Raw genomic sequence first — 13290 nt, forward strand, 5'->3', positions numbered from 1 at the left:
TTTATAAGGAGTTAGTTTCACAATTGGGTTGGGCCCCAAGGGGCACCGCAATTTTGTGAAGGAGGGAGAACGCAAGCTAACGGACCACCACACGCGCGCGCCGCCGCCGCCCGTCCGTCCGTCCGGTCCGGTCCGGTCCGGGTTGTGGTGTATTATTGTTTTTTAACAGATGGAAATTAATTATTTATTTAATTAATTAATTGCTTGTGATGAGTCACATATTACGAAACTGCCATCCACAAGGTCAAAGTCAATGTTCTGATTCATTCAAACCCTAAACAGACTAGTCTCTCTTGTGCCTTGCTCAGTCAAAACCCTAATTTGACTTAGCTTCAGATGTGTGCCACGTCAAAACCCTAAAGCTGAGTCTTTCCCACGTTTTCTCTGATCCAGTTGCTGAACTCATCTATAAATAGAGAGCTCACCTCACTTGGAAAAGCACACCAAAAGCTCTCCATATCTGAGGCTTTTCTCACTTCTCCCCCTTATATTCTTCTTCTTCTTCTTTTCTTGAGTAGCCTCCGTGCTATATTTGAGTAGCCTCCGTGCTATATTCGAGTGTCAGTCTATCGACTGGCATACAGAGGGTGTAATTCTAGAACGGTTTTCTACAGTGCAGTAGAACTCCGATACAGTGAATCTGGGCTGTTTTATCCTGGGGACTTCGTGGTTGATAGTCTGCCTTGCACAATTTTGGGCAGTGCCTCGAAACGTCTTAAAGAGAGCGACCTAGTCCGCGACTCATCCCAGTAATATTTTCGGTGGCATAAATTGTTTTCAAAGGTTTTCGAATTTCAAAAACAACAGGACTCATGTTCAATATAATAATAATTATTATATAAGCATATGAAATCTGAAGCCTATAACATGCACCGCGTTATGTGAGATCCATAATGGACATGTATGTGTTATTCGTCTTTTTCTTCTAATTTATACATCCCAAATTGTTTTTCTAAAATTTGGCTTTTACATTTTTTTTCTTTCCAAAATTTTTGAACATGGCCTTCCTCGTAAATAAAACTTTAATTTCTTATTGTCCTTTGTCGGATTCTTTTCAAATTTGTTCGACATGGCCTCCTCATAAATAAAACTAATTTAGAATGTGTAACAACCTATATATATTTTTTCTGGAAACATTAATACTTATTCATTAAAGATATAATATTTTAACAAAAGATAATAGATTTTGTGTCTAAATAGAAAGTGCATAGACTGTTGATATACATCTTCCATTGTTTATGTGTCTAAACTAGCAACTCTCGTGTATGTTTTTACACACGTATACTTTAGAAATTATATAATAAAAAATTATAAATTTGTAATATATACTTTTTATTTTGTAGTTGTGTAAATTACCTACTCCTACGAGGACTTACTAATTTACATTAACCTAAAATTATATGTATATTAACAATCTATCCACGTACTATTTGAATATTAATATTAATTTATTCAAGTAGAAGTACTTTTAAAAAGGATAATGAGATTTTGTGTCAAAATGAATATTGTGTAGATTCTTAATATACATTAGTAGGTGTGTGTAAATTAACATCCTTATGTATATACTTCATTTAATTTTCTATTGTTATTTCTCAAAATAAAAATCCTGCAACAAGTCCGTATAAAGTACTTATAATCAACTAAAAAATAATTAATTAACTGAAATCATATTAAAATAATGTTCCTAATAATCCTTCTAGTCTACTAATAAAATATTCCAGTCTTTCACTAATTTATCGATGGCACAATCAATCACGACTTGAGTACTATTATGCGACAAATTAATCCCTCGTGGTGTTTAATTTAGGTAATGTTTATAGAGCATACATTTTAATTTGGTTTGATAATTAACGAGTTTAGTTTAGTAAATGAAATAGCTCCAATGCTAAAATTTTGGAGTAAGTTTAGATAGTAGTTGTGGCACAGAATCTAATTTAATTAGGAAACAATTAAGAACCGTAGAACAAGAAATGCAAACGAGAAAAATGATGAAAAGGTGAGAGAAACATTAACACGCTCATATTTAAAAAGACGTTTAATTAAGAAGGTCAACAAATATATACGCGAAGAGTTGACATTGACCTTAGAAGCCACCACCACGTTGCGTCCGAACCAAGACGCACACTGGACGGTGTTTTCACCTAACCTACAACAGTGGGACCCATTTCTTTCCCGAACCGACTTAGGTTCGGACTTCCCTTTCCCCTTCTATAAATTCACGTTCGCGATTTGCCTCGACGCGTAATTAGTAACGACTCGTTAACCAATTTTCTCAGGTAAATTCCTTTTTCTTCGTTCTGTCTCTCTTATCCGTTCGTACTTCCCACGAATTTTGCTCGTCAACTGAAATTTTATCTTTCTTCTTTTTTTTTTGTTCCTTTGGTTTTTGTACTTGTAATTGCACGGAGATTAAATTACCGAATTTGTTGAATTATTTGCTTGATCGATTATTTGAAACTAATGAATTTCCATTTCAATTCTCTCATGTATGAATTTTACTGTTTTGAAATTGATATCAGCGAGTTTTTTTTTTTCGTGTGTCAATATATTATTACGTGAAGTTAACCGATCTTTACTCAAAAGGAGTCAAAGAAAGTTGATTTTGAATTTTTATCTCAGATCTGGATTTTTTTTCTTCAATTTTTGCGTGATCTATTTTTGTTTTTCCACTTGAAAAGTAATCACAATTTTCGCATAATCCGTGAATCACCGTCATCTATAATCTTACGTTTCTTTTTTATTTTTTTATTTTTACATATTTGTGAAATTAATGGAATTGGAACTATGATTAATCAAAAGTTTATTTAATAGTTGTATTTTTTATAGGCAAATGTAAATAATTAATTTGTAGGGTTCGGTGTCCCTACTAATTTGTGATTATTTTGCAATTTCGCAACGTTTGGTGATTGGTTAATTGTTTTGGATTCTTGATCCCTTTATAATATGGTTGATTGTTTTGATTTATGGTGCAGACAAAGGAAAAAGTGATAAGAGTGAAGGTGATCAAGATGGCATTAGTATCAGGAGGAAGATCAACACTAAACCCCAACGCCCCACTTTTCATTCCAGCTGCTTTTCACCAAGTGGAGGATTTTTCTCCTGAATGGTGGCAGCTGGTGACAACACTGACATGGTATCATGACTTCTGGCTTAGCCAGCAACATGATGATGAAGGCTTTTATCATGAAGATGATGTTGTTGATTTGTTGCCTGATGCATTTGATCTTGATGTTGCTGATGATTTTTCTATTGAAGCACAGCTTGAAGAGTTTATCAAGTCTTCTGAAGCCCAAGGTATATAATTTAGTAACCCAAGTTGTTCTTTGAAATTTTAAGCTTGAATAATTCTTAGATTCAGAGAAAATCGAAAATAGTTCTCAATTGTAAATTGTGGATCAATTAATCCAAACTTTATCTTGTGCTGTCAAGTTTTTATTTTATTTTTTCATTTTTAATTGTTGTTAAAATTCACTACTTAAAATCAAATTTGTTCTGGAAGATTAATTATGAATATCATCAAATTAGTCACAAAACTATTAATTTTTAAGGATTAGTTTTTAGGAGAGTCATAAGGATTTCTGTGTTGAATTCAAATTTTGTTTACTGATGAGGGGTTTCAATTTTTCAGAGGAAACTTTTGTGGAGCCATAAGTCAAAGATGGAGCTTCCAACAATTCTATCTACCAAAGATGCCTTAGCTTTCGGTCATTTAGCTAATGTACCATGTCAGCTTTAACTTTCTGTAACTTCTGTATAGGCAAGGTTTCAACTTTCAATCAATCCTTCTTACCAAAATTTATGGTAAAATTTAGACAGGGAAAAGAAAAAATGTAAAAATATTTCATGTACTCATGTTGTAAGAGCAGCTTATAAGTAATATGACAAAATGAAAAAAAAAAAAAAAGAAGTCTGGATTTGTTTCCTCATTACTTTTTACCTAACTTCCAAATGAAATGCATTCATCTTCAAGCCGTATGTTTCAAATATCGTTTGACAGTAATCAGAAGTGTATGGAGTTTGACAAACCCATACCAACTATGTCAAGAAACATTTAATTGGCCAATGACACAGAAAATACTGAAAATCTAATATTCAAATATTTAAACGGTAGTGGTGAAAACATTCAAAAGTATTTTTCTCAAATAATTAGTATGCCTTTAGCTTCTTTTTTCAGAGATAAAGGGCAAAGGCAGCATATAAAATTTGAAAAACTAGATACGAGTGGCTGCGCATGAGCTACAAGACAATAAAAAAAAATTTATTAATATATTTTGATTTGAAGATATTATTTTATGTATGTTTAAGATGTAAATTCTTAGACATTCAAAGAAGCTTCATAATGAGGTACAAGGTTACTATTACTACTTTCGACTCTAAAATATAGAGATCTCAATTGACTAAATCTCAGAGATTTAAGAAAATTTATAATTGGCGCTATGTTATTAGTTTATTCTTCCAAAGATAATAAATTTATATTTTTATAATATTTAATTTATTGTCTGTCATATATAAAATATATAATAATTATTGGTATTTTGATAAAGAATAATTAATGTAACTAAAAAGTCATAGAATTTTATTAAAAGAGACAAATAAATTTCTCAAGATGTTTAGGAAGAGACCAAGGTAACATAACATACTTACAATTAACACTAACATATTTAAAAAGTTAATGAATTTTCAATTAGATACATCCACTTTTAAATATTTTTGTTGATATATTCCATTACAGACAGAATATTTACCTATAAAAATAATATCACTTTTTGTATAATGGAAAAATGGCAAATTCTTAAGAATTTATATATAAATATGCAAATCTAATAATTATAAAATTTATCATAATCCACTATGGATTGTAATTTTATATTAAAGAATTGTTTTAAATTTTTACTATTGTGTTTTAAAAATAAGTATTATGAGTTTTACTAACTAATCTGGTAGTTCTAATGTTTTTATCCGGAAATTAATGAAGACAACATAAGAAAAATACAATAATAATATAATTACGATACAATAATATTAGTGTAAAATAATTAATAAGTTATGAGTATAATCGACAAAAAGTTAAAAGTATAATAGACAAAAATAAATAGCTAACGTAGTTTTAAAATTTAAAAATGACGTACAAATAAGAATTTCCTCAAAAACCAAAAATAAAAACGAAAAGGAAGAGTTTGACACTACCTCCTAAAATGTATGCCTTACTTATCTGTACATGGAAGACACACAACTTATGAGTTACGACTCATCTGAAAACTGCATACAATCACCAACTGTGACACTTAAACAGCAAGGAGTGTACTAATCTCTATTCTCTTTCTATATATGTTGGCAGGTGCAATGACATTCACACCAACTTGGTGGACAAAAATGCTTCTAATTGCAAACATGTTATTACTTTTGCAACAAGTTAGTTCAGTTATAGCTTCCACTATCCTTCCTTCTCAATGAAAGCCATACGCAAACCAATTCAATTCTTTTTCATGCAGATATCTCTGCCCCTACATATTCTATGTCCTCATCTTCAAGTTTTTTCCTTTTTTGAGCTTCAAGTTTAGTTTGGTTGCCAATAGCTTCAGATATAGCTTTTGGTAACCAAAAACCTGGTTTTTCAAGGGATGGGGCCCGGTCGAGTACCAATGGTTCTCTCAAAGTTATTTCAACTCCATCATAGATCCATAATTTCATGGTTGCTTCACCTTGAAGACCTATAGAGAACCAACCTAAACCAGCTATTGCTATGTCAATGCTGTTCACATCCCAGCTAGTTCCAGATACTTTTACTTCCCTTTCTTGCCATGTACCTAGTTCAGCTGTGCGCTCATTACCGATCGGAGGCTGGAATAAGAACAAAATGACAACAACAAATTAGGAAAAACATAGTGTTTGAACAGCAAACCCATCTCTAAAGTAAGTAGATAAATAAACACACACAAGACATAGACAATTGATCACAAAGTTCAACCAATTGTGTTTAAAGTATAACACACAGAGACTTGGCGTAAAATCTTCCTTTCTATCACGCCATAAGTGAGATATGCAAGACCATAATGGGATGAGAAAAATATAAAATGAGTACAGACTTAATAATCTTTATACCTGTTTTATGTAGAAAATCTATTCTTCCTTAGAAACTTAATTGAATATATGACTCGTAATTAACTTAAGTAGATTATAAATAACAGTAACACTAGAGTTATTCAAGAAGGAATTCAGTGTGAGAAAATCAATAAAATGGATTGAACAAAAGATGGGAAAAATATGGAAAAATGAATCTCAGACCCCTTCATTAAAACAAAGTATAACTGCACAACACTATTATTTTTGATGGAAGAATATTTAGTTTTGCAAGAGAAAAAGGAAAAAGCTTACCTGCAGCCTGACGCCAACATGATTATTCCAAATCTCATTAGCATTTTCTATTTTTCCCATGTGTAGAGAAACATTTGGTGATGCCCAAACTGTGACATACATTGTTTCAACAGAGACTTCGATGAGGTCAAGTCTCGCCAAGCCACCGACATGTACAGCTTGTCCTGCCTGCAAATTCAAATCAGCACGTTTGATTCAAACAGCGTCTCAATTCAATACAAATACTAATACACATAAAAACTTTAAAACCTTACAGTCTCATCTCAATTAAATACAAATATGCATGGTTCATAATCTCCAGAAACCAGATAGTTGCTCGAATTGTTCATCAGTCAACGAAAACAAAACACTTAAATAAGAACTATTCTCATCTCTGTTAGCTATTAACCACCAAACATGCAAAAAGCAGACATATAAATGTATAATCTATGGAAGAAAATAAGTAATAAGTAACTTGCCTTAATTCTATACGACCGAGGTCGAAGTTCCTTCCGTATCTCAACCATCTTTTGTTCCTCCCGATTCAATCTCATTGACATTAAATACGGATGCAAGAGCCCCGGAGTATCAAACATCTTAGCCTTAGCCGACAAAATCCCTCCAATTCTCAATATCCCAAGCGTTGTCCCAGGAACTGGAGCTTCCGTGAGTTTCATAACTCTGGCTCCTTCTTTCTTTGCCAATGCATTGATTAGTGTAGACTTCCCAGCGTTTTGAGCCCCAATAACCCACACATTCCCACGAGGACCAGCCAGATTCTTTACAAACGACAACACATTCCTCACACCTAAATCCTTTCGAGAACTGACCAAATAAACCGCACTTAACTTAGGCGCTCCTCCTGCACTTGCACGGTGTCGAACCCATCTATCTAACCTTGTAGGCGAAACCTGAGATGGAAGGAGATCAACCTTAGTAGCCACAAGGACAAGCTTCGGCAGTTTTTTACCCTTCTTGGAATTCTCCTGTATACCTTCCAACGCCTTAAACAACGATTTCACAGCTGTTCTAGGGAAAAAACCATCAAAATCAACACAATCCACAACCATAACAACAACAGTAGCACTACCACTACCAGCAGGGTTCATCAACCTAGTAGAGATCAACCTATCAAAATCGAAATCAGGTATCAAATTCTCAGCATTCTGATTTTTCACCTGTCCATAATTTCTCAAGGAATGACACCTAGCACAAACAGTAACCTCTTCTTTCACCTTCTCAGTTTCCCTAACCATTCTCTTCTTCTCAGCCTTTGACACTTTCTTCTTCTTTGCTCTCTCCAAAACCTCCTCAGTAACATTACCATACCCAACCCCTGCAGGTGTAAACCCATCCAAATCAACCTTATCATCATCATCTTCACCAAGTAACATAGCTTCCAACTCATCATCAATTGACCCATTACCCTCAATCTTATTTTCACTACCACCCAAAAACCCCACTTCATCATCATCATCAAACCCATAATCCTCTTCTTCAAAAATATCAATTTTCACCTCCTTTTGTTGAAAAAACCCAGGAAGGTTTGAATCTTTATCTTGCATAAAAATTCCACAACCAGGGCAAATGGGTCCAAGGGCTTCATCTTCATCTCTCCCTTCACTCAAAAGTGGGTTTCTACCATCTCTTCTGAACGTGGGTTTTCTCTGAGTGGGGTTACCATTGAGGGCAAAAGCAATAAAGGAAGAAACTTTGTGAAAGCGTTTAGTAGTATCTATAATGAAATAATATAAAACAGAAATGGGTATGAGAAAAAAGAAAAAGTGAAATAGAACGAAGAGATTGGTGAAAGGAGATACCTGTGAAATGGCGAAATGAATGAAATTGTGGCGAGTAGTTGAAGAAGGGTAGTTTGGAAGTGAGGTTAGTGGATGGAAGTGGAGTTGTAGAGAAGAATAAAGCCATGGATTCAGAGTGTATAGATAAAGTGGTTCACCACTAACACAATTCTCAGTAGCGGAGTAAGCTTAAATGTTTGTACAACTTAATTGTTTTTGCCTCTATCTTATTAGAAAAAATAAATTTCATTACAAATCAAAAGTTGCACCATATATTGATTAGTCCATATAAAATTATTATGGTTGTATTTTTAGTCCACAAATGTTAAACAAACTTATGTTTTTGAACAATTTTGTAGATGCATTTTTACAAAATAGTTGAAAATACAACGGAAAAAATTGACTCAAATTAGATGTATGGTTCATATATTTATAATTTTTATTTTAAGTTTTTTATATTAAAAAATTTATATTTAAATGTGAAAAATAAAAAATAAACATATTAAAAATATGAACTTAAAAATTAAATTTTGATCTCATTATTTATGGAATAACTTTTTATAATATTATAAATAAATATATATATATATATAACTAATTCAAAAATATATATTAATTTAAAAATAAGAATTAAAATTGAAAATTTTAAAATCTATAAGGACTAAAAATTTATTTAATCTAAAACAATTTTTTATTTTATAAAAATTAAAATTAAAATTAAATTTGTTATTATATTTTACACATATTAATTATATTTAAACTGAACTATTAAAAATTAACCGTGTAAGGTATTTGAGACAAAAAACAAAACATTTATATTTTCCATAAACTTAATTAACCTTTTTTATTTTTAAAAAATAAAAATATTTATTTATTTATTTTGCAGAGACTAATTAGAATTAAGCTTTAGAAAATTGGAGTTTAAAGAGCTAATAAATAGCTATTGTCCGTCCCCCTTCTGCTTCAATGAAGTTTAAGGAGTTCCTCATCAAACCAAAACACAAAAAATGGCGCCAAAAAGAAAACATTCCTCAATCTTCTTCGGTTAATCTTCAAACCCTAAACTCTCTATTTTCATTATTTTCCATTCACAACTTATTTTCTAATCTCTCTATTTCTATATTCTCCTCATTTCGAAGGTAACTGCGAGATTACCGTCGATGCCAACACTTTCACCTGCAATTCCACTTCCAACTACCTCTTAATCTCTCTTCCTCGAAGTGGAAAGATCAAATTATCTGGTATTTTCCCCCGATAAGCAATGCTTCTATTTATGTTCATTTGATTCGATTTACGAATTTGCGATTAACAATTCTGACTATGTTTCTTTGACTCTCTTTAAGCAGTGGCACAAGACGCTTCTGCGAACGATAAAAATAATTCTGAGAATTTCAGCTCTGAAGAAAGAAGTAAAAGAAACCCTACATTTACTCGTGATTATTTGTAGTATTAACTTTAGTGTTAATTTGTATTTAACATTAACTAGTATTCATTTGCGTGATTATAATGCTTGCTCTTTGATTAATATATTTTGTAGAACATGAGTTCGTGCTGCTTAATCCTAAAGATGTTGATGTTATTTGCAAATCCTACCTTCAGGTAACACCCTATGTGTGAGTTCGAGTGTGACACGGGTCTCTCTCCCATGTTATTTAGTATTGTTGAAAATAAGAGGAATTAAATGAGAGATTATGTAAAATTCCATTAATGAGTTATTCGTTTTAGAATCATATAAATTTAGAAATTTTAAAAAAATTAATGCTTCAAATGTAATTTGTTGGATTTGTAGGAAGTATTACAGATGTATATGGCAGAGCTACCTGGAATGAACTATGCTGCAAATACTGGAAAGCAATCGAAGTTTCTTGAGAGATGTGTAACTAACGGGTATTAGATTGTTCTCATCATCTCTGCTTCTGCATGCTAATAATCCATGGCAGATAATTCACTAACTATGGTGATTTTAATAGATTATTATTTATTTACAGTATTCTTTTTGTGAACATGTTCTGCTGTGTTTAACTGTAGGTTTTATTCTGTATCAGTGTTTTTTAGCTACTTAAAAGGTGGTGTAAGAAGCTTTCATTTATTGATTGTTTATTCTTGCAGGAAATATCGAACACTACTTCTGAAATCTAGTTCAGCTGGAGATTCAGGAAAGGTACTTGCTTGATGACTATATTTATGTGACAAATTAGAAGGCTCATTTTGTATCTGTGTTTTATTTTTATAACTCCATATTTTGGTATTCTACTGTGCTGCCATAAATAACCTCTGCTGCACTATACTAAAAATCAGCCAAGTACATCTCCAAATTAAGCAGAGCCCGTCTCTATTTCTTAAACAGAAAGCCTTACATTTTTAGCCCCAAGATTCTTTGATTCTTTGTGATCATGTATCAAATTATAGCACGTATTTACATTAGTCATCATTGGATGTACTGTTGGTTGTACAAGTGGGTTGACATTGTCCAAAATCTCAATAATAGTCCTGATTGATCTCTCCAGATACTCTCCTTTTTCATCCTAAGACCATATGGCATAGAAATAAAAGAAAATAATATTTCTGTAGTATCATCTAATTTGAGCTCGACATCAATACATAGTAGTGGAAATTAGAGAAATATAATAGAATGTGTATAATAACATCTCAGCTTTTAACTCACTTTCATCATTTTACAGGTTATAGCTGCAATTACTTATCAAATCATCCCTGCAGATACAGAATATGCTGAGATCCCACTTGCAGCTGTCAATGCAATCTATCAACAGAAGGTCTGCTTGTATTCTTATATATTCATTTTTTTTTTCTTTTTCCTGTTAAGTTTTTTTTATAAGAATGTCACACCTGGAGTTAATTTCAAGAAATAAACGTGCAATGGTTAATCAGTGTAACCTTCTTTTGATTTTGTTTACAAGATTTTATATAAAGCTTCTGCTTTAGTTCCGGTGTTATCAATTGCTGATCGCAGAGAATAACGATTTGTTCAAATTCCATTATGACAGTGCTATAGCCGCTATTTGACAATATTTTGTACTAAACATCGTACCGCATAACAATAGCGTTTTGTTCAAATTCCGCTACACTATAGTGCTGTAGTGCTGGTATTCAACAACACCGTTCAGTTCTAACTTCTAATTGTAATTTGCTTGTTTTTCCAGCTTATAGTGAAGTTAATTAGATACCTTCATGATAAGTATTCTCAGTAAACAGTGTTAGTGCAAGCGAGTATAGTGAAAACTTACTTGGTTGTCTTGTTTCAAATTCCGCTACCCTATAGTGCTGTAGTGCTGGTATTCAACAACACCATTTAGGTCTAACTTCTAATTGTAATTTGCTTGTTTTTCCAGCTTATAGTGAAGTTAATTAGATACCTTCATGATAAGTATTCTCAGTAAACAGTGTTAGTGCAAACGAGTATAGTGAAAACTTGGTTGTCTTGTTTCCAAGTGCTCCAATGTTTTGTGACTTATTTGAATTTTTCGCGTCAACTCCAAGATTATGTTTCTTAAAGAAGTCTTATACTCTTATGTGCATTTCAATTACTTTGAGCTGCAGCTATCTATATGAAATTTGAAGTCTTTTCTGAATTTTCCTACTCATGTCATCTGTTGTCTTTTTGCATATATCTTTAAGTGCTCGCAATAAATAACTGTAATTTACTCCTTCAAATAAGGTTTCTTAGTTAATTGTTAGTTAATATGCTGCAGGGCTTTGGTCGTGTATTGTTTCTAGAGCTACGAAAGAGACTTCAAAATGTTGGCATTCGCTCTATTTTTTGTTGGGGAGACAAAGAATCTGAAGGGTTTTGGCTTAAACAGGTAACTTTTAAACAAAAATTCTCTGGAGTTTTGAGAAGATAATAGTATTACAAGTATAGAAACTGAGAGAGCATTCGTGATAGTGTTAGTTAGAGTCAAAGCATAATATATAGTTTTTAACAAACTGCAATTGACTCTAACACAAAGTCTTTGGAAGATACTGTGGATTTGGCTAAGGACAGCTTGCCCAATGCCACACTACCGAAGCAATACTAAAGACAACACAGTATATTCCTAATACATTGAGTTGATTTTGGTTGTTTGTTATATATGACTGATTGTCATTCATTTTTTAGTCTAAGATTATACTGTAAATTCGTGATCAACCTTGCAAGAATTTCATTGTGTTTGATTTCTTGTTATATCCTTGCAAGAAAAACTTTACATTTTTGCCAAGAGGCCATTTTATAATATAGTATGATAAATATTTAATGATATTAATACAGTTTGCCAAATTTACAAATTTAGATGCAAAGTTTTTATTCATTAAAAGATGCTTCTTTAGTTCTGGCGTTACAACATTTTCTCCCAACAAATGTAGGGTTTTTCATCAATAGCACAGGTGGATACCAAAGGTAGAGCCCACAAGTTACCTGTAAAAGCTGATATTCGCAGAGCATTATGCTTTCCCGGTGGTTCAACTCTGATGGTTTGCCATCTAAGGAATGAATTGTTAGACGACAATGCTAACTCTGGGAAGTCTCTCCCCTCACTACCTCATCAGAATTCCTCTACACCCGCAATTGTTGAAAATGAACAGCTTGAATTTTCTGGGGAACTACTCATTGATTTGAAATCTTCCCATAGAACAGACACAAATCAAAGTCAACCTAAGGCTTTGGTAAAAGGTGGATCTTCAAGCGGATATGGAAAACTTAGTGGTAATTTTATTTGGACTTAGAAAAAAAAAGTAAATAAAATACTCTATTAGGACTATTTGGTTTTATTGTATAGTTGTTGTAATCTCTTGCACAATGAACAGGATTTGACAGTCACAAATCTAAGAACTGCTGCAACTGCAACGACCCTGCTCCTTCGGCCAGAGAAAATGATGATAGACAGGCAAATGGTGCAGATTGTTCACAGGATGTAAATTATGCTAATGTAGTGAATTGTTCTCAATCTACACAAGTTGCGAAGAGGGCCTGGGAAGCCTCTTTATCCTCATTGAAGTCAAAGAGAGTGAGGGGAAGCCAGTTAGTTGAGTGCCAATCAGATTCTAGCTGGGGTCTTATCCAAGAGGCTGATGATAGGGTCAATCCTTGTTTTGTGGAAGCCCCTCACGGTGATTGTTTGATTACAAAAAAGTCTGAAAA

General features: G+C 32.7%; 3 protein-coding genes across 4 annotated transcripts in view; 2 read left to right on the forward strand and 1 right to left on the reverse strand.

Moving 5' to 3' along the window:
- The first annotated feature begins 2102 nt into the window (after positions 1-2102).
- LOC101488600 (protein EARLY RESPONSIVE TO DEHYDRATION 15-like) lies at positions 2103-3926 on the forward strand. The gene is made up of 3 exons (XM_004493381.4): positions 2103-2276; positions 2973-3294; positions 3629-3926. Exons 2-3 carry the CDS (start codon positions 3009-3011, stop codon positions 3649-3651), a joined length of 309 nt encoding a protein of 102 aa, XP_004493438.1. The 5' UTR covers positions 2103-2276; positions 2973-3008; the 3' UTR covers positions 3652-3926.
- Positions 3927-5093: 1167 nt separating this feature from the next.
- On the reverse strand, positions 5094-8378 carry LOC101488950 (GTP-binding protein BRASSINAZOLE INSENSITIVE PALE GREEN 2, chloroplastic). Its single transcript, XM_073366681.1, has 4 exons — positions 8175-8378; positions 6830-8089; positions 6376-6539; positions 5094-5841 (listed from the first exon to the last, which is right to left on the reverse strand). Exons 1-4 carry the CDS (start codon positions 8278-8280, stop codon positions 5485-5487), a joined length of 1887 nt encoding a protein of 628 aa, XP_073222782.1. The 5' UTR covers positions 8281-8378; the 3' UTR covers positions 5094-5484.
- Positions 8379-9051: 673 nt separating this feature from the next.
- Positions 9052-13290, forward strand: part of LOC101489274 (uncharacterized) — a 7939-nt gene continuing 3700 nt past the window's right edge. The window contains exons 1-10 of one of the 2 annotated variants that reach the window (XM_073365999.1): positions 9052-9197; positions 9293-9394; positions 9497-9562; positions 9691-9752; positions 9943-10040; positions 10263-10314; positions 10835-10927; positions 11864-11974; positions 12516-12855; positions 12957-13248. In XM_073365999.1, the coding sequence (XP_073222100.1) occupies positions 9161-9197; positions 9293-9394; positions 9497-9562; positions 9691-9752; positions 9943-10040; positions 10263-10314; positions 10835-10927; positions 11864-11974; positions 12516-12855; positions 12957-13248 (1253 nt within the window). In that variant the 5' untranslated portion in view covers positions 9052-9160. The remainder of the gene's footprint in view (positions 9198-9292; positions 9395-9496; positions 9563-9690; positions 9753-9942; positions 10041-10262; positions 10315-10834; positions 10928-11863; positions 11975-12515; positions 12856-12956; positions 13249-13290) is intronic. The other variant, XM_073366000.1, reaches the window with a different exon arrangement.

The sequence above is a fragment of the Cicer arietinum genome, chromosome 3 (assembly GCF_000331145.2).
Source record: "Cicer arietinum cultivar CDC Frontier isolate Library 1 chromosome 3, Cicar.CDCFrontier_v2.0, whole genome shotgun sequence".
Classification (NCBI taxonomy): Eukaryota; Viridiplantae; Streptophyta; class Magnoliopsida; order Fabales; family Fabaceae; genus Cicer; species Cicer arietinum.

What these genes read in the sequence shown, in the direction of transcription:
- LOC101488600 (XM_004493381.4), top strand. Translation starts at nt 3,009, where the DNA reads ATGGCATTAGTATCAGGAGGAAGATCAACACTAAACCCCAACGCCCCA. An exon ending in CAAGTCTTCTGAAGCCCAAG is followed by an intron (nt 3,295 to 3,628) that starts GTATATAATTTA and finishes TCAATTTTTCAG; the next exon opens with AGGAAACTTTTGTGGAGCCA.
- LOC101488950 (XM_073366681.1), bottom strand. Translation starts at nt 8,280, where the DNA reads ATGGCTTTATTCTTCTCTACAACTCCACTTCCATCCACTAACCTCACT. An exon ending in TTCATTTCGCCATTTCACAG is followed by an intron (nt 8,090 to 8,174) that starts GTATCTCCTTTC and finishes ATTTCATTATAG; the next exon opens with ATACTACTAAACGCTTTCAC. An exon ending in GTCGTATAGAATTAAGGCAA is followed by an intron (nt 6,540 to 6,829) that starts GTTACTTATTAC and finishes ATTTGCAGGCAG; the next exon opens with GACAAGCTGTACATGTCGGT.